General features: G+C 37.3%; 1 protein-coding gene across 1 annotated transcript in view; it reads right to left on the bottom strand.

Annotated features, from left to right (window-relative positions):
* The window catches only part of Adam10 (ADAM metallopeptidase domain 10), a 109,316-nt gene that overhangs the window by 14,641 nt on the left and 71,606 nt on the right, over positions 1-23,069 (bottom strand). Inside the window, exons 7-10 of the mRNA XM_076576601.1 lie at positions 22,750-22,842; positions 19,430-19,613; positions 11,803-11,966; positions 1,708-1,891 (exon numbers count right to left, since the gene is read on the bottom strand). Coding sequence (XP_076432716.1) covers positions 1,708-1,891; positions 11,803-11,966; positions 19,430-19,613; positions 22,750-22,842 — 625 coding nt within the window. The remainder of the gene's footprint in view (positions 1-1,707; positions 1,892-11,802; positions 11,967-19,429; positions 19,614-22,749; positions 22,843-23,069) is intronic.

The following is a 23,069-nucleotide window of genomic DNA, read 5'->3' as shown; positions in this document are numbered from 1 at the left end:
ATAATCTTGTGGAAAAGGAGGATACACAAAACAACTTGAAGACTAGGTAGACTATTTGGAATCTGATAATTATCACAAGAGATACAGCTGAATGTAAGACCAAAATCTGGTATGCTTACACAGTGAAATATTGTTTACCCTTTAAAAGGAGTGGAATTGTGGTACATGTTATTATAGGGGTGAACCTTGAAAAGTTTATGATAAGAAAAACAAGCTGGACACAAAAGAACATACACTGTATGAGTCCTCTGTGCCCACTGACAGAAACAATGAGTAAACTAGATTCAGTCCTATAACATACTGTTATTTAGCAACAGGAACAAAACATTGTGATGAACCTTGAAATATTATGTGGAGTTAAAAGTAAAATTCCATAAAAGGAAAAAGCTATGAATTTCATTTGTATGAAATCTTAAAACAGGCTAATCAATCTCTGGTTAAACAATCAGCAGCTGCTTCTGGGAGACTGACTGCAAAGTGGAATAAAGAACTTTTTGGACTGGCAGAAATGTTCTGATCTTCACAGCTGTTTGGTTTACATAGCTAACTGCCATTTGCCAAATTCAGCAAATGGTGCACTTAAGACATGCACTTTACACATCCCTGTTGACTGCAGCACTATCCATAACAGCCAAACTGTGTGTCCAATCTGGGTGTCCAACAAGGGGAACAGATGAAGAAACTTCACATATAGACACTTTGGGTTTTGGTTTGTTTGTTTTTGTTTTTTGTTGCTGTTGGTTAATTAGAGACAGGATCTTGCTGGGTAGCTCTGGTTGGCCTGAAGCCTGTTTATATAGATCAGGCTGGCCTTGAACTCACAACCTTCCACCTGTCTCTGCCTCCCAACTGCTGGGATTAAGGATGTGCACCATCACACCCATGCAGCACATACACAATGGAGATGTTTTCAGACATGAGGGGTACAGTTTGTTGTTGTTTGCAGGAAAATAGATGCAGCTGGAGATAATCATATTAAGTGAATTAAGCCAATGTCACAAAGACAAGATTGTGCTGTCTTCTCATTTCCAGTTCCTAGCTTTTATACCAATCCATAAAATCATGTACACATATATAACAAGAAAGCAGAAGCAAAACTACCTAGGAGAGCAAGAGGAACAAGAGGAGACAGGGAAAGGGAGGAGAGGAGGTGTATGGTGAGTATGCCCAATGTACAGTCAAATGTCTTACACACTCTCTCTCTTACACACACACACACACACACACACACACACACACACACACACACACACACACACACAAAACAAAACAAAACAAAACAAAACAAAAACAAAAAAACTCAGAGTGTACAATTCACCTAGGAAAGAAAGAGGGAGGGGGAAGGACCTTCAACAACAGTGAACTCTAACTAATGAGATATAAGCCTAAGTGTCTAGAAGTAAATTACTCTGCCACCTGCAATTTAATTTCAAAGGGGCAAATTCCTAAGTATTTTATAAAGCAAATACAGCAAAGTCTTAATGGGAAAACACAGGGGGGAGATGTTTGTAGAGAAGATTCTTTCTAGTTTTCTGAATGATTAAATATCAAGGGAAAGGCACTTCCACTTGACAAGCTAGATTCAATCCTCAGAACCCACATGGTGAAAGCAGAGAACTGACTCCAGCAAGCTGTCTTCTGACCTCCACATGAATCCCATGGCGTGTGAAAAAAGTAAATAATTGAAGTATTGAGAACCATACATACCAACAAAGCAGTTGTTCCTCTTCTTCTCAAGCACTTGGCTTATGTTTCTAATACTGCAGAGTGAAAACTTGTTGTTGTTCAGTTTGTCCCCAGACGTTGCTCTTGCATACATGATGTAATTGCCATTTTCTTTCTGTCCTAAGTTCTTAGACTCTCCTGGTGTGCACTCTGTTCCAGAATCATGCTGCCAAATAGAATATGGTGTTACATTAATAGGAAGTAAAACAGGGTTTCCAGGTCATCTGCTTAAGTGGAACTTTCTCATCAGAACAGTGGAAGTCACATACTTTCCTTGAGGAAGGGTCTACCAACTGCCTCGGATGGTGAGTTAGGATAACTACTTGCTCTGTCAGGGGCCACAGTTGCAGCACAGAAGGAAAACTGAAGGTCTAAATATAAACTATCTTAGACTTTGTAATTAGGGACTAGAACTGAGCATACACCATCATAAAGACTATTGAAAAGCAGCTTTTAAGGCTGGCAGTAATAATATGGATTACTTAGCATTCATTAAAATACATGATAAATTACATGCTAAAACTGGTTCAGGAAGGCAGAGATGAAAACAAAATCCAAGACCAGTGCTGGGGACGTCAGAGAGTGAGAACTCAAGGTAAGGGCAGCTTCCTTATGAGTCAGAGCAAAAGATAGCTGAGTAAAATGCTGACTGGAGACAGAAACACAAGTTTTACTTTTAAATGAAATTAAGAACTCAAGGCATGAGATCAAAACACTACTTTACAGAATAAATAGGAGATAGAGTTCTGTGTATGAGCACATGCACAGAAGTGGTTTTGGTTCCAGTAACTTACCCAGGTATTAGAGGCATCAGAAGAGTTGCCTGAATTTTCTCAAAGAAAACACACTTAGGAAGCTGGAATGAAGCAGCAGACCCCAGCAGCGCCTGCTTTCCTGGTGCACATGCACTGAAACAACCTAGGGTTTGGTAGATGCCCCAGTGGGTAAGAGCACTTGCTGTGCATGCAAGAGGACCTCTGTTCAAATCTCCAGGACACACATAAAAAAGTCAGGCACAGGACCAGGGAGATGGCTCAGGTGGCAAAGGTGCTTGTCACTAATTTTGGCAACTTAAATTGATCCCCAGGACCCAAATGCAAGTAGCTATCCTCTGACTTCTACTCATGTGCTGTGGCACACAATCAAACACACACACACACACACAAATAGATAAATGCAATAACAATTTTAAGAAAAAAAATAAACAAAACCATACATGGCCATGCTTATCTGTAACAACCCCATTGCTAGAATATAGAAACAGATACCAGAAGTTCACTAGATGATCAGTCTAACCCAGATGGCAAGCTTCTAGCTCAGAGAGCTGTCTCAAGGTACTAACACAAAGAGTGATTGAGAAAGACACTCATCCTCCTCCTCTGACTTCTGCATGAACACACAAAGGTGCATACTCAATTGCATGTACCACACACACACAATACCTTCAATATCACACTCACACACCTGAAGCAAACCTCACATACAATGTCCTCAAGTAATTAAGGTGCTAATCATTAGAAGGGGCAAAAATGTAAGGTACTAAAATGGCAATTGTATTTAGCTGAATCTTGGTTTTAATACCCAACAACCCCACTCTCTACAGACGAACAATAAATAACAAGTCACTTTGATTTTATATTTCCTCATCAGAGACCTCTATTCACATCTTACTCTTCCTGATACTGCCCTACTTTTCTCCTGAGCCCAGATCCAGCCTCTAGCAACTACTTGCTCTGTACACAGTATTACCTTGCTTTATGCTCCTGACAATTCAATTTGGTTTCTGATTAAGTATGGTACTAGCAAGAGTTTCATCATTCAAATTTAGAAACAGAAAGAAAAAAAAATTCCAAAACTACATAGCTCTTAATGTGACCATAGAATTACTTGCTACCTTTCAAAGAAATATTAGAGGACCCAGTTATACATCGAAGTACTAAAATATTCAAACCTATACAGATGAAACTTTGCCAGAGAGTTACATTCTTAAAAACAGCAAATTGTGACCTACCTGCCTAGTCTTATTTATTCAGGAATGGTATAAGAGATCTCACCAATGGCTATAGAAGGAGAAATGGGTTGTAAACAAGGATGCTTACTATTTGCCACTTCAGACACAAGAACAAAACTGGCAAACAAAGAAGTAAAAAGACCCCACTCCCCCAACAGACATATATACACAAAGGACTATCTTGACTGGAAGCCAAAAGGTTTCAGAGTGCAAATTAAGAGCAAAGTTTCACAAGTATACTACAACTTTAGTTAGAAAAGAAAAACAAGAAAAATTACTTCCTAAGTTCCTAAGACACATCTGGTGGAACCGACTCTAATCCCTGCATTAAAGGGGCTGCGACAGTGAGATCATAAGGTTGAGGTCAGCCTAGACTACCCAGTGAGGACTTACCAAAGAAAAAGAAATAGAAGAAGAGGGTGGCAACACAGAAAGAAAGGAGCAAATATTCACAGAAAATTTAGAACAAGATTTAAGAATATATAAACAATTAATTATTATCTACTAACCACAACTATTGACATTTTGGTGTATTTCTTATGACTATATTTGACTTTAGCACATCTTAATTTAAACTTTGCATCCTGTTATGAGTATAATGATTATGTATGTCTAAGCATACCAGTGTAAGTTAAGCACTGAAGAGCCTAAGGTTTTTACATGGCTGCAGAGCATTCCATGGTAGCAGTTAAAAGCACTTGCTGCTCTTGCAGAAGACCTGAGTTCAGTTCTCAGTACCCACATGGTAGCTCACAACCATCTATAAACTCCAGTTCCAAGGGTTCTGACACCTTTTGCTCTGTAGACTCAAAGCACCCATGTGGTACACAGACATATACATATACATATATATGTATATATGTCTCTCTATATATGTTATATATGTCTATATATATGTACGTATACAGACAACACACTTATACATATAAAAATAATTTTTTAAGAAAAGATTTCAAGGTAAGGTAGGTTGAAGCAGGAAATTCATCCCATTTGAAAGGTGAAAGGAGATGACACAGGATATATATGTTCTGTTGGCTGAAGTTTCTCTCCCAACTGCCTGTTCCTAAATACCCAGCAGCCGCTTCCCAAATAATTGACTCAGAGGCTTAACATTATTTATAAATGCTTGGCTGGTAGCTCAGGCTTATTACTAACTAGCTCTTACACTTAAATTAACCCATAATTCTTATCTATGTTTAGCCACATGGCTTGGTACCTTTTCTCAGTGTGGCATTCTCATCTTGATTCTTCTGCATCTGGCTGGTGACTCCTGACCCCATCCTACCTCTTCCCAGAATTCTCCTAGTCTGGTCTCCCACCTATACTTCCTGCCTAGCTACTGGCCAATCAGTGTTTTATTAAAGCAATTTGAGTGATACATCTTTACAGTGTCATTTACAAGAACATTATGCCACAGCATTTCCCCTTTTTTGTCTAATTAAAAAGGAAGGTTTTAACCTTAATACAGTAAAACAAAAATAGTTATTAAGTAAGAATTACAGTATCCAATCAATTAGGATTTGTGGTACACCTGGTGTCCAACTTTTGGGGCACAAAGTCACAAAAAAGCCACTTTCCTGTGGCTTTGCAGCTACTGGCACAGGCCAGAGCTCCACACAGCTAGATAGAGTCTCTACCCTGCCAGCTAAGTGTCTGTTGCAGCCTATATGCAGCAAACACCATAGGCTTTGGTCTCTAAAACCACAGGAGTTAGCCACTTTTGCACATTCCCCCATGCAAATGGCTGGATCTTTGGCATCTTCTCTTCCAGTGGGTGGTGGGCTCTCTCTGGCTACTACCACATTAGGTAGCTGCATTGAAACCCACTTGGGCTTCTACTGTTCTACACAGAAGCAGTCAGCCTCACATCTGAATCGTCATTGTCAGCAAATTTGGTGAGACACTGGGAATTCTTAAAGGGAGGAATTAGTTAAAAGGGAGGTTTTTTCCCCCACATTAAAAAAAATAGGAAACATTTTAGGTCTCTGTTTGATAATACACTAGATGGTTTGAAAATGGAGCAATTAAAGAGAGGATAACTAATTTAGATGGGATTAACATGTCAATTATAAATATTGTTTGATTATTTTTATTTTATCATTAAAAAAGTTGGTCAATATGAGTGCCAAGATAAAAGTTTTAGAAAAATTTGTTAAAGCAGATCATAGAGATTTTCATAGAGACAGAGGAATTTAAAGGGGAACCAATCTCAGCATTGTAATTATAAGGTTAGAGAGAACAGCCTAAGGCTTTTTTTTTCCCCCCGAGACAGGGTTTCTCTGTGTAGCTTTGTGCCTTTCCTGGAACTCACTTGGTAGCCCAGGCTGGCCTTGAACTCACAGAGATCCGCCTGGCTCTGCCTCCCGAGTGCTGGGACTAAAGGCGTGCGCCGCCGCCGCCGCCGCCGCCGCCGCCGCCGCCGCCGCCGCCGCCGCCGCCGCCGCCGCCGCCACCGCCACCACCACCACCACCACCCGGCAAAGATTTATATATTTTGTATACAGCATGTATGACTACAAGTCAGAAGAGGGCACCAGATCTCGTTACAGATGGTAGTGACCTACCATGTGGTTGCTGGGAATTGAACTCAGGACCACTGGAAAAGCAGTTGGTGCTCTTAACCTCTGAGCCATCTCTCCAGCCCTAGCCTAAGGCTTTCAAACAGCCAATCTTAATTTATCCAGTAACCTTATAGGAACTGCCAAATGATAGATATCCTCAAGGCTGGGTAAGAGTGATAGTCTCATATGGCCTGCATTCAACTTTTTGTGAAACAGATGTTAAACTCATGATCAACTTGTAATAGAATTACCCCTCAAAACTGAAGAGACTTGGTTACAACAGTCTTGGAGGCTGGTCCTCAATTACAGTGGAGGACCTGTTGGAAAGATGAGGTTAAGACCATTGAACAAGAAGTAGGGCTAAAGGTATAGAGAGGGAGATTATGCTAATGTAGAAAGGCAATCTTTATACGATGACCACACCCTGGCTTTATGCCACTACAGCAGCTTTGAATGCTTGGGACAGAAGTGAAGAAGTAGAAAAGAAAATTGAGTTATTTACTAAAGTTATGCGGGGCCCAAAAGAAACCTTCACTGATTTTTTACAAAGATTGTCTTCAGCAGTAAATAGAATGATACCAAATTCAGAAGCTAGACAAATAATAATTCAATCTCTGGCTTTTGAAAATAGCACCCTTAGAGGAATGGATCTGAGATACAATCAATTGAATCTCATGACCATGATGATGCTTGGATAGAGAGGTCATTTCCAGAGGTTTGAAGAAAAATCAAAATGTCAAATGTTTAAACTGCAGTAAAGAAGGTCACCTAAACAGGGACTGTAAGCAGAGCATTCCTAGAAACAACATTTTTGCTAAAAATAATCTCAACAGAATGCCCCTCCCTTCTGGATTATGCAGAAGGTATGGCAAAGGCAGGCATTGGACTAATGAATGTAGATCAACAAGGGACAGACAGACAAAGTAACCCTTGGGGGGCCTCTCGCAGGCTCCCATATCAAATTCGGTTGAGTCATTTCCTGTCATCATGGAGGAAACTCCTTCCCAGAACAATTAAAGAACTTAATGTGATCTCTGAAGTCTCCAAAAAGATGATGGGGCCCCACAATCACAATTTCATATGGACTATGATAACACCACTAAGCTGATAAACACCATCCAAAGATCAGTTTTGGACTGCAAACTTCTCAGGACAATCTCGAGGTAGCTAGCTGAGATGATGCAGCCTCATAGACTACTCTATCCAGAACTTGAGACAAGCCCTGCACTTTCCCATTATGCAGAGACTGAACAACAAATGATACAGCTTGATAATTAACTCAATTTTTTCTTTTCAAGATCTCCTAAAGATGCCGTTGCCCCCAGACAGCAGGAAGTAAAGAATATAATGCCCACAATCCCAAGAGGTGGGTGGGTGGTTTTTGGTCATCCAATGGGTTATGGACATTTTTCATTGTTTAGGGTGGTTGGTTATAAGTTGTATTGGTAATGGTCAGGGAAAAAGGCTGAAAAAAGGAGATTAGATTCAGGGTTCTTGTTTGAAAAGAAAAAAGGGGGATACAGATATGATAGGATAAAAGGGTAGATTATTGAATCTACTCTGAAAAGAGGATATAGATATGATAAGATAAAAAGGTATATTATTGAATCTACTTTTAAAAAAGCAACTACTAGTTTTAAATATTTTACATTGGATTGGATTTTTGTATATTGTATACAAATTTTGTATACTGCTACAAATTTGAGACTAATTTTGTTAGACTACACTATACATACATTTTTAATCTTGTTCAAGATACTGTACCTATTAAACTCATTTAACAATTTAAGGTAAATTTCTAGTCCTTGAAAGTTATTATTACAAACTAATTAGGATATAAAGAAATGCAAATGAGTAGTTAGTCATTACAATCAAACTTGTAGTCATGTTATATATGCTATCAAGGTCAAGGAGATTTATTTTAGGTAGTTAGGTGGTCTTCAAACATTTCAGATATCTACAAAATATGGCATTTAAGATATTTTAATAACATAGGTTCTTTTTTTTTATGACAATGAGACATGTCTGATCCTGGCAGCACCAATCTACTTCAGAGAAGATGATAGACATCGAAGAAACTCCACATGGAGTTTACTTTCTTTGTGGCAAATGTTAGCCACTAGGCAAGAAAGTGCCTTTGCCTTGACTGCTGATAGTATGCTTTCCAATGGGACAAGCAGGACACAAAGAAAAGACTGCCAAACTTGGCCAAGACAAGGTAGGACAACCTTTCAGAATATCATACTTCACAGAGAAGTCAGTCAGATATTCTAAGCCTGTAGGCTGAAGATGGATGTCCCAACGTTACAGAGGAACCTTGGGTGACTGTCCAGGCAGCCAGCTGTTTCTGTCATTTCTCACATTTTTTGGAAGTCACTTGCTTGCACTTCCGGTTTACTCAGGTAATATTATTTCCTTCTCAGGTCTCTGAGGGAGTTGAAGACTAGATAGTTATAGTTTTCCTTGGTTTACCAGACTTAGAAAAGAAACTCACTACAGAGGTGTAGAGTGTATAAGGTTGAGAGACATCAAAAGATAGTTTTAGATGCTAACGCAAGTTAGGATAGAAAGTGAATTACGTACAAGACTTTGGACTCACCAAGATAGAATAGATAATGGAGTATTTTCTCTGAATTTGTCAAATGCAAATGGACTAGAGACATTGTTGATGTATTTATTGCCTGTATATGTTGTATATAGTTGTTGTACTTATTGTATAATTTTTCTTATATTAGTTATAACTTTCTTTTTTATTTTAGACAAAAAGAGGAAATATGGTGATATTTTGTGTATGCTCTAACAAATAAAGCTTGCCTGAAGATCAGAGGGCAAAGCCAGCTACTATTTAGTCATAGACGCCAGGCAGTGGTGGCACATACCTTTAATCCCAGCGCTTGGGATCTTATGCCTTTGCTCCCAGTACTTGGGAGGCACACATGCTTCTAATCCCAGCACTAGGTAGGATGAGACAGGAAGTGATATGGCTGGACTGAGAAAGGAATATAAGGCGGGAGGAGACAGGAACTCAGTTCTTTCAGGCTGAGGATTTTGTAGAGGTAAGAACTAGTGGCTGGCTTTGCTCTCTGATCTTCAGGCAAGTTTTATTTGTTAGAGCATACACAAAATATCACCACAACTTTGAACTGAATTATAGCAAGGCCTAAATACAGGATGGGGAAACTTTACCAGCAGTATCATCACAAAGCAGGAGCAAAGTCAGAGAAGCTTGATTATAGCTAGATTTGCACAAAGACCACTCTGGTAAAAGCAGAAATATATCAGACTTTTCATACTAAGAAGCAGGACCTTTCTCATTTGTGATTACAGCTTTCCATACAAAGCTTACAAAGCAGTTTACAAATGTACAATAAATATTTGGGATAATAAAAGTGAACATAAAGAATAATGTAAACCACCTGGAGAAAGTAACATTATGTGGCACAGAGACATAGCAAGAGCGAAGCAGGCAGAAAGAGATTTCAGAGAGATGTCAAGGTGGACAGGTTTGGGAGTTTATGGTTCCAGCTCATCTATAAATCACTCAATAAATATTTATTAAGCACCTACCATGTATATGTATAGTAGAATTAACAACATGCACAAAGAAAGGGTGTGGTTACGTATGGTAAGGTCATTAAAAGTCAAGTAGTAGAGGGAAAGGTTAACAAAGCAGACAAGGAACGAGAAACAAATTATCTATTAAACAATTCATAAAATATACAATTATGTTAATTTACTAAATGTAACTCATTGGCAATCAGATACAGATTAAGATGAGAAGTGCCATGAGTTTGAGGCCAGTCTGGTATACACACAGAATTCCAGAACAGTCTGGTCTACACAGTCTCTAAAAACAAATAATAATAATAATAATAATAATAATAATAATAATAATAATAATAATAATAATAAATAAAAATAAAAAACAAGCCAGGCCCTGGGACAGAGAAGAGAAAAGGTATTAGAAGGGTATGATAACATCTCTGGCAAGGCTTGCAATGGAGAAAGTTGTGAAGAAGGGGTGTTTCCTTGCACTTGAAATTACAACTTTACCATCAGCATCAGCCCTCAGCTCATGTCTGATACTTCAAGAACTCCTCTGAAAACCTCTCAACTTCTGATGCAGACTTAGACAAGGAAAGTCTGAGACAATACATTTTACAAACTTAGAAGTGCCTTTTAAGATTTTAAACTACAAGTTCATGATATTTTTATTAGTTTATTTATTTTGGTGCTGGAAATTAAACCTTGGGCTTCATGTATGCTATACATACACTCTATATTGACCTACATCCTCAACACCAACAAATTATTCTTAAAATAATAAACAATTCCATGTTTACAAATGATAAGGTCCAAGTAAGATGAATTTAGACAGTTATCAAGTAGAAATTTCCCAAACATGTACTTAATAAGCACCAGCAAAAGCACACAGAATCTTTCACTATTTTCTATTTCTGAGTTAAATTGATGTTTAGGAGCACTTAAAAATCATCAGAATGCACCAAGTGTTGCAGGGTACAAAGACAGCTGTTATAAGTGCAATAATCACATTGTGGTTATATATGAAACCTTTTTTCTAAAGCATGTAAGGATGTTTTAACTTAAACATCTTAGCAGAGAAAAAGAAAGGAATACAAAAAGTAGACAAGGCAAAACCTTGATAATTACTAACTGATTCAGGGGGCAGTAAATGAGCCCGTATTACATATAAGCTGATCTTACATAGCCTAAGCTAAGAAAGGCGTTCCATATTTGAAGAATTGAGAAAACAAAGAACATGGAACATAAGACAAAATGTTACCCCCAAAGCCTAACAAAAATGTCAAGTAGGCCCTTTGGGAAAAGCTTGCCAATTCCTGTTCTGCATGATAGGAACATGGCCTGTTATGCTATTTCTTCTTCTGTGTATCAGGAATTTATCATAAGAAAATGTAAAGTATCGATCTACTTCCACAATAGAAAAATATGCTCAAGTAAATCACAATATTGCTATAACAGAAACAAAGCTAAAAGGCCATCATACAATTTGCAAGACTAATAAAAAAAAGAGACTCATTCAAAAGAAATTTGAGTGTAATAAGTATTGGTGACTGTTTCAGAACCAGCAAATATAGATAGATAGATAGATAGATAGATAGATAGATAGATAGATAGATAGATAGATAGATAGATAACCTTCTGTCTGAATAAGCCAGACTAAGCCATGCATGGTTGGTGCATGCCTATATTCATAGAACTTGGGAAGTAGGGGCAGGAGGATCAAGAATTCAAGACTGCCCAGGTGACATGAGGTAGTTATCTCAAAGCTGCCCTCCCAGAAAGGAGCCAGATACAATTCTGTGCTTTCACAGAATTATTTTCAGTATGGTCAATTACATCACTATGCTCTGGCATATTAACACTAAACATTCATATGTACATTACTTGTACCACAAAATATCACTGGAGACAAAATTCAGGTTAATCACTTTTTAAATTTTTTAATAAATAGGCAGTACTTACTGGAGATCCAAAGTTATGTCCAACTTCATGAGCAAAAGTAATATGAGAGACTTTGGGAGGCACATGAGAGCCATAGTTCTGAACAGTAATAATGCCAGTGTTCAATGACTTCTTCTTGCCATCTGAATACAATTTGCTTTTCTCACATATTCCTCCAGAGCTTCCTAATTCAGATTTTTAAAAAGTAATAAAGTAAAATAAAAAGACTAAATTAGTTATCCATTCCTCTCCAAAAAACAGGTAAAAAGTAAATGAAATCATTACAGAGTTGAAACATTTATATTTTTCAATTTAAAATACAACTGGTATCTAAATGACTCAAATACTCCAAAGTTCCTGCAGTCCAAGATTTAAAAAAAATAATTTAAAATAAAATGTTAATAGCCCCTGCATAGAAACCCTAGGACTGAGTACAATCCTTACATGTTTTACAGCATCAAAAAGTCCCCAATATTTTGCTGCCATTAACATAGAAAAACATTTCTACTTCCTTTAAATTTGAGTAAGTCCACATTTATACTAAATCAAAGCATATACCCCTTCATCTTTTAAAAGGAAAACTTAAAAATTAAATAAAAGTTAAAATATCCTTAAGTACATTCTACAAAAGCCACTTCTACAAACAGTGGTGCTCAGCAGGGGATGGCAGTCCTCCGACGCAATGCATCCCTCATGCATTCTTCTGGTGAAACACCAACCAAGTGACGTGGATTTAAGAAGAGATGAAAGAAAGAAGGGTGGAGAGATGGTGGGAAGAAAGGAAGAACAGAAAAGTATATGTGGAAGAATATCAGTATCTGGTTTGCTAGAAGTTTACTGTACTAACTAGTCACACAACTCTTCAGCAGCTGTGAAACTTAAAAAACAAAACAAAACAAAACCTGAATTGTGATTTTGCAATGTGCCCTGAATTCATTTTCAAATTTTAAAAGAAATTACCTAAGAGTAAGCATAGTAACTTACTTTGTACCATGTCTTTTCATTAACAAGAATTTTGGAATTCAAGATCAAAATGACAGTGCTTTCACAACCAAAGAAATTTACAAGAAATAAAAGAGAAAATAAATGAGAAAAATCACTCTAGCTGGTCATTTGCCATCCTCTTCATCTCAGACTCCCACAGGCAATTATAGGCATATGTCACCATGCTTATTCTTTCTTTTAATTAATTTTATAAACATTTTTAAGGAGAAATTCTTCAGTCTATGCTCACATTTAAAAGAATGTAGCTCAGTGGCAGAGTACTTGTCTCAGGTGCCAAGGTCCTGGATTTGGTCCTTAGCATCATAAAAATTTACTATTTAAATAAAGAGCTTTTCCTATTTAGTATTATTTTTAAAGATTGATTTTAATTTTATATATGTGGGGCGTTGGTGGTTATGTGCACGTGTGTAGGTACTCACAGATGCCAAAAGACGGTACCAAATCCCCTAGAGTTAGAATTAAAAGGTGGTTGTTAGCCACCTGATTTGGGTGCTGGGAACTAAACTTGAGTCCTTTTCAAGAGTAGTAAGTATTCTTAACACTGAGCCATCTGTTCTCGTTCTTGTTCTCTCTCTTTCTCTCTCTCTCTCTCTCTCTCTCATTTGGTATTTTAAAAGATAAAATCAAATGGATTAAGATATTCAGATAATCAAATTATTTCACTTTAGTTTCAACACACTAGAATACAACCATTCTACTAAACCATTTAAAAAGTCTAATGTTTTAAATTCCTAAAAAAAATAAAAAATAAAAAATAAAAAAAAAACTTTAATAGAAGACAACTGGAAACATTACTGCAAGAATGGCATGATTACAGCCAAGAATACTGGAGCACACCTGTAATCTTTGCATTCAAGAAACTGAAGCAAGAGAATTATCAGTTCAAAACTAGCCTACTAAGTAAAGACCTTGTTTTGTACCCATATCCACAACAACAACAACAACAAAAACAAGCTATTGCTTTATTCCTATTAAATATATGGCAACAAACATAAATTTGGGAAAATGTTATGATTTAGCAAGCTGAATCATAATGCACTTCATAGAAAGGGAAGGTGAGGACTAAGCCGAGTGCAGAGTTAGCCCACAAAGCACTGACAGCCTTCATGATGGTCTTACACACACTCTTCCCTGCACAGAAAACAGGGAGCGATTTATGAATATCTGATCTTTTCTGCTCTTTTTCTGAAGGTTGCATCATTACAGGAACTAGGAAATTAAACCTATGAGTAAGTACTCTAGAAGAATTATACCCCACACATTAACTTTGAGCAAGTAGTAAATTAATATCCTGCCTCGGTGAAGACTTGTCATGTGAAACTAGTACAAAATAACTCCTGTCAAATTTGAACCAGGCACAGAAGCCTCCACACTGCACAACAGTAGAAAGAAAAAGAGTACACAGGCACATTTTAGTAACTCTAACATGTTTCTGTAGTTTTCAGGTCTAACTAACTTAAGGCAAGATCACATACAAGTTTGAGAACATTCTTCTTAAATATAGTCCCTATGATTTATATATTGCTTAATCTCCTAAATAACTGCTCCGAGTCTTGAGTTTAAAATAATTATAGACTAATAGCACACATTGGAGCAACTCAGATCACACAGGAAAAAATAAGATACTAAATTTTATTTTATAAATTATGGTCTTTAAATACTGCAACTAGTTTTGACATGCCAGAAGATCAATTAGAGACACATCTCACTTAGTTGACTGTAACTCAAGCTCAGTAACTGCTTTTACATTATGTAAGATTTTGCTGCAGAGTCATCAGAGAGAAATAAACCTTGTGAATAAAATGAGAAGAGTGAAATGTTTTTTACTCAAATCAAAAGCAGTAAGTAACCTGAGCAAGCTATAGCTATGTTCACTTAACTGATAACACTGAGACAGGCTAACATAGGAAAGAACAAGCCAGAGAAATATATTTCAGAGGTGTATTAAAGAGGTTCAGCAAATGAAATGCAATAGAATGAAAGTGATAGCTATCTAACTTAAAGACTTTACTTGTAATCCTAGCACTAATTCTTGGGAACCTGCAACAAGGTCCCAAGTTCAACATAAATTCAAGCTCAGCCTGTGTACAGTGAACCCTCCATCTCAAAATAGCATTTATTTTGTTACAAAACCATTGTATCAAATGGTAACAGGTTATCTGTTTAACCCTGAAGAAAACTGTATAGTAATCTTTCCTGAGTTTGGGACTGACTTTCTTCCCTGGTGCTGTAGATCAAACCCTAGGCCTTACACATGCTAAGCCAGTATTCTGCCCCTGAGCCACTCCCCCTGTATATCTCTGTTTGAGAACCAGGCTCCTTTCTGATGGTTCCACTATGGCAAGGCATAGTTTTAAGTGTGAATCTCCAAGTCAACTCAGTTCACTGGGAAGATACTGCTTTTGTTTTTGTTTTATCAAAGACACCTAAAGCAGCACTCTACTGCAAGAAGGCCTTAAGAAAGAAGTAGGGTACATGACGTCCTGGTTCCAGCACAAAAGAAAAAGAAGAGATTACCTGAAAAACAACAAAAGACTTAAAGACAAGAAACTTACTATTAATATATTTCAGCCCTCATTTTCCTGCATCAACTGGGTCAGCCAAGAGGCTGAAGCTCACAAGCTACATACATACTCTGTGGTAATTACCCATAATGTAACTTCTTCTCTACTACGTTTTTTGACTAGTGAAATTACTTCAGAATTTAATAAATTAAATTTAGGACAACTAAACAACAGGATAAGAATTAGGCGGTGGTGGCGCACTTCTAATCCCAGCACTCGGGAGGCAGAGGCAGGCAGATCTCAGTGAGTTCAAGGCCAGACTGGTCTCCAAAGGGAGTTCCAGGAAAGGAGCAAAGCTACACAGAGAAATCCTGTCTCGAAAAACCAAAATAAATAAATAAAATAAAATAAAAGAATTAACAAAGATTACCTAGACCAAATAAAAATGAAAGATTAAGAAATACTAACAGACTATAAACTCAGTAAGTCAGCTGTGAAGCATTATCTAAAAAGAAAAAGGTAACAACAAACACAAGACATAAGCAAAAAGATAGTCTCAAAAGGAGAGAAAATAAATTATAATATAAATTAATCTGATGCAAAGTAATTTACTAGACTGTATATATAAAAAGAAAGAAAAAAAAAAAAGTAGGCAAGCGCCCAGGGCTCTTAGTACCTCTGCTATTCCCACAGAGCCTCAACAAATACTCTACATGATAATGCTGAAGTATAACAGAGTTCCTGTGTTCAGCTTCCTCTCTTAAGAAAGAAGAAAATACAGGCAGTAAAATGTAACCTCTACTGGGAAGCAGGAACCATTATCCCGGGATAATCAAGTAGATTATATATGCAACATTCCTTATAAAATCAAGTGCATATCAAATTCAAAATTAGTTCAGTTAAGAGGACAAAGCTGCTGGTGTTATTTCAAGGCTGGTACCCTGTATTAAGATAACTGAGACAAGAGAGAAAAGACTCCTTCCTTCCCTTACTCTGGCCTTTAATCTCTGCCTATCCTCTCTCTAAGAGCTTTTGGAAAAAGTCTTCTAAGACCCAGAGCTGGGGATTTAATAGTCAAGTTAGAGAGTATTGTAGACCTGAAATAAAGGGGAAAGGTTATTAACACAGAAGGAAAAAGAGCAGAGAAGGGAGAAAAAAATGAAGATAAAGGTTGGGGAAAAAATGTCATATTTTCCATTCTGACTACTCAATCTCCTATCACTGCTCACAATAGGCCAAGGTAGAGTCCTGATTCAACCACACAAAGAACCTAACAATAAAAACACTCTACCCAGTGTCATGTCAGCAAAATGAGTAGTACACAAAGTAATGGTCCAAATATCCTGATGTCTAGACAGAAATACTAAGTGTCTCTAGGCCCCCACACTCCAGCTAATCATAACAAAATCATCTGACATCAGTATAGGACATCTTACAACCCAGCCAAACAGCACTCTTTAAAACCATTACAGGGTGTGTGTGTGTGTGTGTGTGTGTGTGTGTGTGTGTGTGTGTGTGTGTGTGTGTGTGTGTGTGTGTGTAGGGCTCGCCATAACATCTGCTTCATTTTTCTATAACTCTAAAAACTGTTCTCAAGAAACAATAAAAAATTAAGCAGTTATGTATGTAAAAGGCAGGAAGTTATCTAAAGATTTCAAGAAAGTTGGTCAAGCTCCTGTAGTATCCACCTACCCCCCCATTCCTTTTTTTAAAAAAATAAATTTATTCATTTATTTTATATCCTGACTGCAGTTTCCCCTCCCTCCCTCCTCTCTTCTCCCACCCCTCATTCCTTTCTTTTGGAGACAAGGTCTTACTAGGTAGTGAAGGCTGGCCTTGAACTCATGATTCCATTAGGATTACAGGCATTTTTAAATGAACCACAGTCTCTAAATGAAAATGTGAAATGGTAGCAGGTTCCCAATCTGAAATAATCTTGTTTGCTCTGGAGGTATTTGGTGAGTAAGCTTTAGAGACAAAAATCTCACACTTAGTGTGCAGCAGTGTTTTCTGGAAGGCTTGTCCAAACAAGGACTGCTGAAACTAATACTAAGGGTTCCTGATTCAAAGGACCACAGGTGGAGCTTGTGAACCACAACAGTCCTTCCCAGGTCTCCAGTGATGCAAGCATGGCTAGCTATGGTTCACAGGATGAGAACCATTTCTCACCTGAGACTATCTAGAAAATATGCAAAGAAAATCCAAATAAATACCCAAGCTTTTATAATACTTACTAATTAATAGGAAAAATGATATCATTAATTTTGTGAAAAAAATTTTCAGCTATTTGAAGGGAAAAGAGAACAGAATTTATAAAATCTGAAACATCATGGGAGAGAAAGAGCTGAACAACTTGTCACAATGCAAGGAACATGAAAAGAAGACTGCCACAGAGAAAGACTAAAACAATACTACAGGAGGACAAGCAGTCTGTGACATAAATTTGTACTTTAGTGATACACGAATCCAGTATATTTTACAACATGAGAAAAAAAAAGCACTGAAAATACAAATAAGGGTACTTATTGTTGGCTGCTTTAGAAAGAGCAAGAAATGTAAAATAAAGCACACTACTTAAGAATATAAAATATAAAAAATAAATCACAGAATAAACTAAAGAATGAGAAAGATATGCTTTATACCAGGTAAAGAAAAATCATTTCTTTTCTTTTCTTTTTTTTTTTGGTTTTTCAAGACAGGGTTTCACTGTGTGACCCTGGCTCTCCTGGAACTCACTCTGTAGACCAGGCTGGCCTTGAACTCACAGAGATCCACCTGCCTCTGTTTAAACAGAAATGAGGCATCAGAAGCAGAAATCAGCTGGGTGGTGGTGGCACATGCCTTTAATCCCAGCACTAGGGAGGCAGAGGCAGGCAAATCTTTGTGAGTTCAAGACTAGCATAATCTACAGAGTGAGTTCTAGGACAGCCAGGGTCACACAGTGAAACCTTGTCTCAAAAAACAAACAAACAAACAAGAAAGAAAGGAGAAATCCCTGTTTATGGCTTCAAAGTTTACAAACAACTCAGACTCCATACATCCAAACTCATATCCGAAGAATCTGAGGACCTTTCTACCCATCTTTCAGCGAGTAAATCTGAATTTGTCAACAGCTCCCTCAAACCCACTGTAATGAATGGGGACTACTCATCTCAACCTAGTCAATGATGGACCCCATCTCCATAGTGATCATGGATGATACCAATAGAGCCGGATGTGGCACACGGCTTGCTGCCTAGACTGCCTTTCAGGCAGCACATCTCTGCTGTAAAAATAAAGACCAGAGGAAATCAGATATGTTTTCTTTCTATCTGCTGCTTCTGACCAGAGTTTTTCTGTTCTTTCTCTCAATGCAGAACAGAAAAGACTATAAGGGTTTTTGTTTTGTTTTGTTTTGTTTGTTTGTTTGTTTTGTTTCTCCTTTTCACAAAGTAAAAGCATAGTTTTGCCCTTTTGACTTTCTGGCCCTATTCCAAGCAGCAGGGGAATTTAGTAGCATTTAGCTTTTGTGGGAAAATGTAGGTTTCCCTTTTAGAGTGTCACAAATACTACTTCTTCCCACAAAATTTTGTCAGCTTCTAGAAATCCCAAAATCAGGGTACTTCCCATATTTCTCTTTTCTTTTTTAAATTTTTACTTATTTATTTATTTATTTACTTAGGTAGTTGAGACAGGGTCTCCCTATGCAGTACAGGATGACTTTGAACTTACCTTCCCAAACCTCCTGACTCAGCCTGAGAGCTGAGATTACATGTGTGTACACCACAAGGTCAACTCGTACATTCTTTTTACAATAAACTGCTAACTGCTTCATCTATTCCACCATTTGCATTGTTGTGCATCTGGTCTTTTTTTTTTTCGAGACAGGGTTTCTCCATGTAGTTTTGGTGCCTGTCCTGGATTTCACGATGCAGACCAGGCTGGCCTTGAACTCAACAGAGATCCACCTGGCTCTGCCTCCCGAGTGCTGGGGATTAAAGGTATGCACCAATGCTGCCCAGCTGTGCATCTGGTCTTAACTCAGGTTATGTGAATTAAAGTCCTGTATAGGTACTGTTTTCTCCTACACTTAGTAAAACCTAATCTTCCCCCAAAGTTGCTTTTCCTTCAGAGTATTAAGACATTATCACACAATCTACCTGAAGGTGCTCCAACCCAAGCCAGACCAAGAACACCATCATCAAAATCCCGGTCTGTGAAGACATAAGCCAAGCAGTAGTCATCATGATTCTGCTCAGAATTCAACTCCAGGAACTTCTCCACACCAATATTTGGGAAACGGAAAGGATTTGTAGGGTCCTTTTCATCAGAGGTGGTATTGATCTAAAATCCAAAACAGTAATTTAAATAAGTAATTACTATTGGCTGTTTCCTACCCACCTCCTCCCACATAGACCTGGACAACATTCTTGTGGGTTCCAGAGAACTGCACAGTCCTGAACTGGCCACAGAAACCATAAACACACAAACGAAAAGGACAAAAGAAAAGCAGGGCAGGGAAAATGAAATTGAAGATGTTAAATTTCCCAGCAAGGATCTGCCAGATTCCTGAACAAAAGCCATAGAGAAAAGACACTGTACCTCTCTAAGTTCTAGTAAAAGAAGAATGGTTTCTCAAACTCAACTGTCTCAGCAAGTCTTATTATGGGAGCTCTACAAATGGGGATGAGTATAAAGATACAAAAACCTCATCACCAGATAATAACTAGAACATGAAATAAGTATGGAGTCCAAGACAAAGTTTGCCAGATTTTCTGGTTCTTCTTGCACGTGAGTTAAACCCAACTAACTTCTTGATTCATTGTTTTCTTGGATATACACAAGAATTTTGAATTCTCCTTTCAACTTCTCTTACTGTTTTAAACTGTTCCTGCAAATCTTTTATCTAATGCTTAGCTACTGCTCTCCTCCACAGTCCCTCCTTCCTAATCTGAAGAATAATCAACACAAAACTTTTACTGAACAACACTTTCAAGTATCAACCTTGCTTCTTCCACCAACTCCCACCTATCCTCTTACATCCTAGAGCAGTTTGCTTTCCCAGGAAACCACGCCACAAACTGGGAAATAGATCTTAGAAAAGATCTATATGAAAGTCAGTGTTTTTCTAGAAGGCAAACTCAGTCAGTCTGAAAGGCCAGCTATAACTGATACAGTGAGAATTACAGATTCTTAGGATCTACACCCTCCAGAAACCAAGAGGCTCAGAGGCAGGATTAAACGCCACTGTGAATAATGATCTAAGGACACACTTCAGAACTTCCAGTTTAAGTATCAATTAACTGTACACAGTTGGTTATAGTCATTTAATACAAAACTATCCAAAATCAGGTAAGTATATATTATAACAACCCATGTATGAAAGCATAAAAGTGCCTTTATCCACTTCATATAGAAATAATTTTCTGACATTTGTTATACTAGCTCTAACTAAAAACTGCATCTAAATTTTAGTCAGCTATATTAAAAATAGGCAGTTAATATTTAAGTACTGATAATGATAATCTCAGTTGTGATCTTCCAAGCTGCCATATTCTTACTGATACATACGTCTTGAGTGTCAATCATTTTACTAAACTCTACCTTTCCCCCAAAGTTGTTAGATATTCACTATTTTCTATTATGTTACATTTTATTGCTTTGCCAGTAAAACCAATGCTCAAACTATTTTTCACATTTACTTGCACATTTAAGGATTTCTAGTGATAAGTGACTCATATAATATAAACCATATTGCACCTTGAGATAAACCAATGCAAAATCTAATTACACTACCTTTGAAAGTAAGGAATACCTTCAGCTGTTTTTAGATAAACTACATATGTACTAAAAATGTCTAGTATATATAGTTATAAAGTCATTTTATGAAAATATAAAGAAACCTTATGGTAAAAATTTTTATGAGAGGGTAAATGTTTTAAAACCCAGGTATATCCAGTTAAAAATTAGAATCTTAAAAGATATGCACATATATTTAAGAAATTCAGAAAATTCTTTACTTAGCCTATTTTATCAGTGATTCAATATTTATCTGCATATAAACTGAAACAGTAATTTTCCAAAGCAATAAAATACAATAGAAAATAATGAATATCTAACAACTTGGGGAAAGGTAGAATTTAGTAAAATGGTACTGTGAAGATAATGTGTGTATCAGTGAAGAATATGGCAGCTTGGCGGACTGTAACTGAGATTATCATTTTAGTTAAAATCACTAACACTTAAATATTAACTACCCATTTTTAATATACCTAATATTTAGATTCAATTTTAGCTATCACCAGTATAACAGAAATGACAAGAGATTACATTCAGAACCCTGTGGTTCTGTACAATAGGTTTTGAGAGTTACAAATGATGTTACCACAGAAGAGGATTCCATAGCCAAATTTAGAGGAACAGTTTTCTTTCTTAGAGTACTTCTCAAAACCTGACACGTGACATTGTAAGCTGTAAATTTTCAAGATTATAACTGTTTCTCCAACTTCTAATTTAAACACTGTATTTTTCCTCTGTTCTAGAATAAACAAAAGGGACACACCCAAAATAACCACACACACAAGGCAAACCTTAAAAAGCTAGTAATAAAAAAGGGGGAAAGTCGAACCGTGTTTATCAGACAAAAGCAGTACTGTTACCTCTATTGTAGTATAGATTGAGTCCTTGCAGATTTGATTCTTGTAGTGGTATGTGTATATGTTCATGTGGAGGTCAGAGGTTGACACTGGGAGTCTTCCTCTAATGCTCTCCACTTCATTTTTGAGACAGTTGCTCCCTGAACCTGGGGCTCATCAAATTGACTAGCCAATGAGCAATTCAGAGATCAGCTTATCTCTGTTCTCCCAGTACTGAAGTTATAAATACATGGGGCCACAACTGGCTTTTATATGGGTTGAGGATCCAAACTCAGGTTCTTCATGGCAGGAACTTTACCAACTGAACAATCTCCCTAGACTCCTAGATTTGTTTCTTAAATCATAAACTCTGTATGTGTATGTGCGCGTGTGTGCGTGCGTGTATGTGTGTATGTGCGTGTGTGTGCGTGTGTGTGTGTGTGTGTGTGTGTGTGTGTGTGTAAGAGAAGCAACAAGAGTAGATACGATTTAAATTATGTTTACTATGTTATTTCATGTATACAGATCAAGTAAAAAGCAAGTATTTTCTTTTGTTGTAACTTGGTCCTTACCAAATTTTTTAATTTTAAGATTTATTTATTTTTGTTTTATGTGTGTTTTGCCTTCATGTATGTAAATGCATCACATGCATGTAGGTGCCCATGGAGGCCAGAAAAGGGTATTGGATTCTCTGGAACAGGAGTTATAGACAGTTTCTGAGCTGCCATGTGGGTTCTGGGAACCAAACCCAGGTCCTCTGAAAGAGCATGAGTGCTTTTAACTGTTGAGCCCATCTTTCCAGCACCCATATTACTTTTTAAAATGTCTTTACTAGAGTTCCTTACTCTTATGCGTTTCACCATGAAACTGATGTTACGGATTCCGGAGAAGTCTGTAGTCTGGTAAATTGTATCAATTGCTTTAACATGACTGGATATCTGGTAATTAAAAAAGAAGACAAAACATTTTAGAGGCATTGTTAAAATATGAAAAAGATTATTAATTTTTCCTTGTAACACCAAGAACTACGCTACACACTTAAATTTTAAAATGTGTATACTATATGTTGAACAGAATGGAAAAGATGAGTGAGCTAGGGCAGAGTGGATATTCTGTTTTTCCCAGGCTCTGGTCAATCAACCAATCAAATGTGCACCCCCTACTT

This window comes from Peromyscus maniculatus, chromosome 7, assembly GCF_049852395.1.
Source record: "Peromyscus maniculatus bairdii isolate BWxNUB_F1_BW_parent chromosome 7, HU_Pman_BW_mat_3.1, whole genome shotgun sequence".
NCBI lineage: Eukaryota > Metazoa > Chordata > Mammalia > Rodentia > Cricetidae > Peromyscus > Peromyscus maniculatus.
This window is presented reverse-complemented; position numbering and strand designations above follow the sequence as displayed.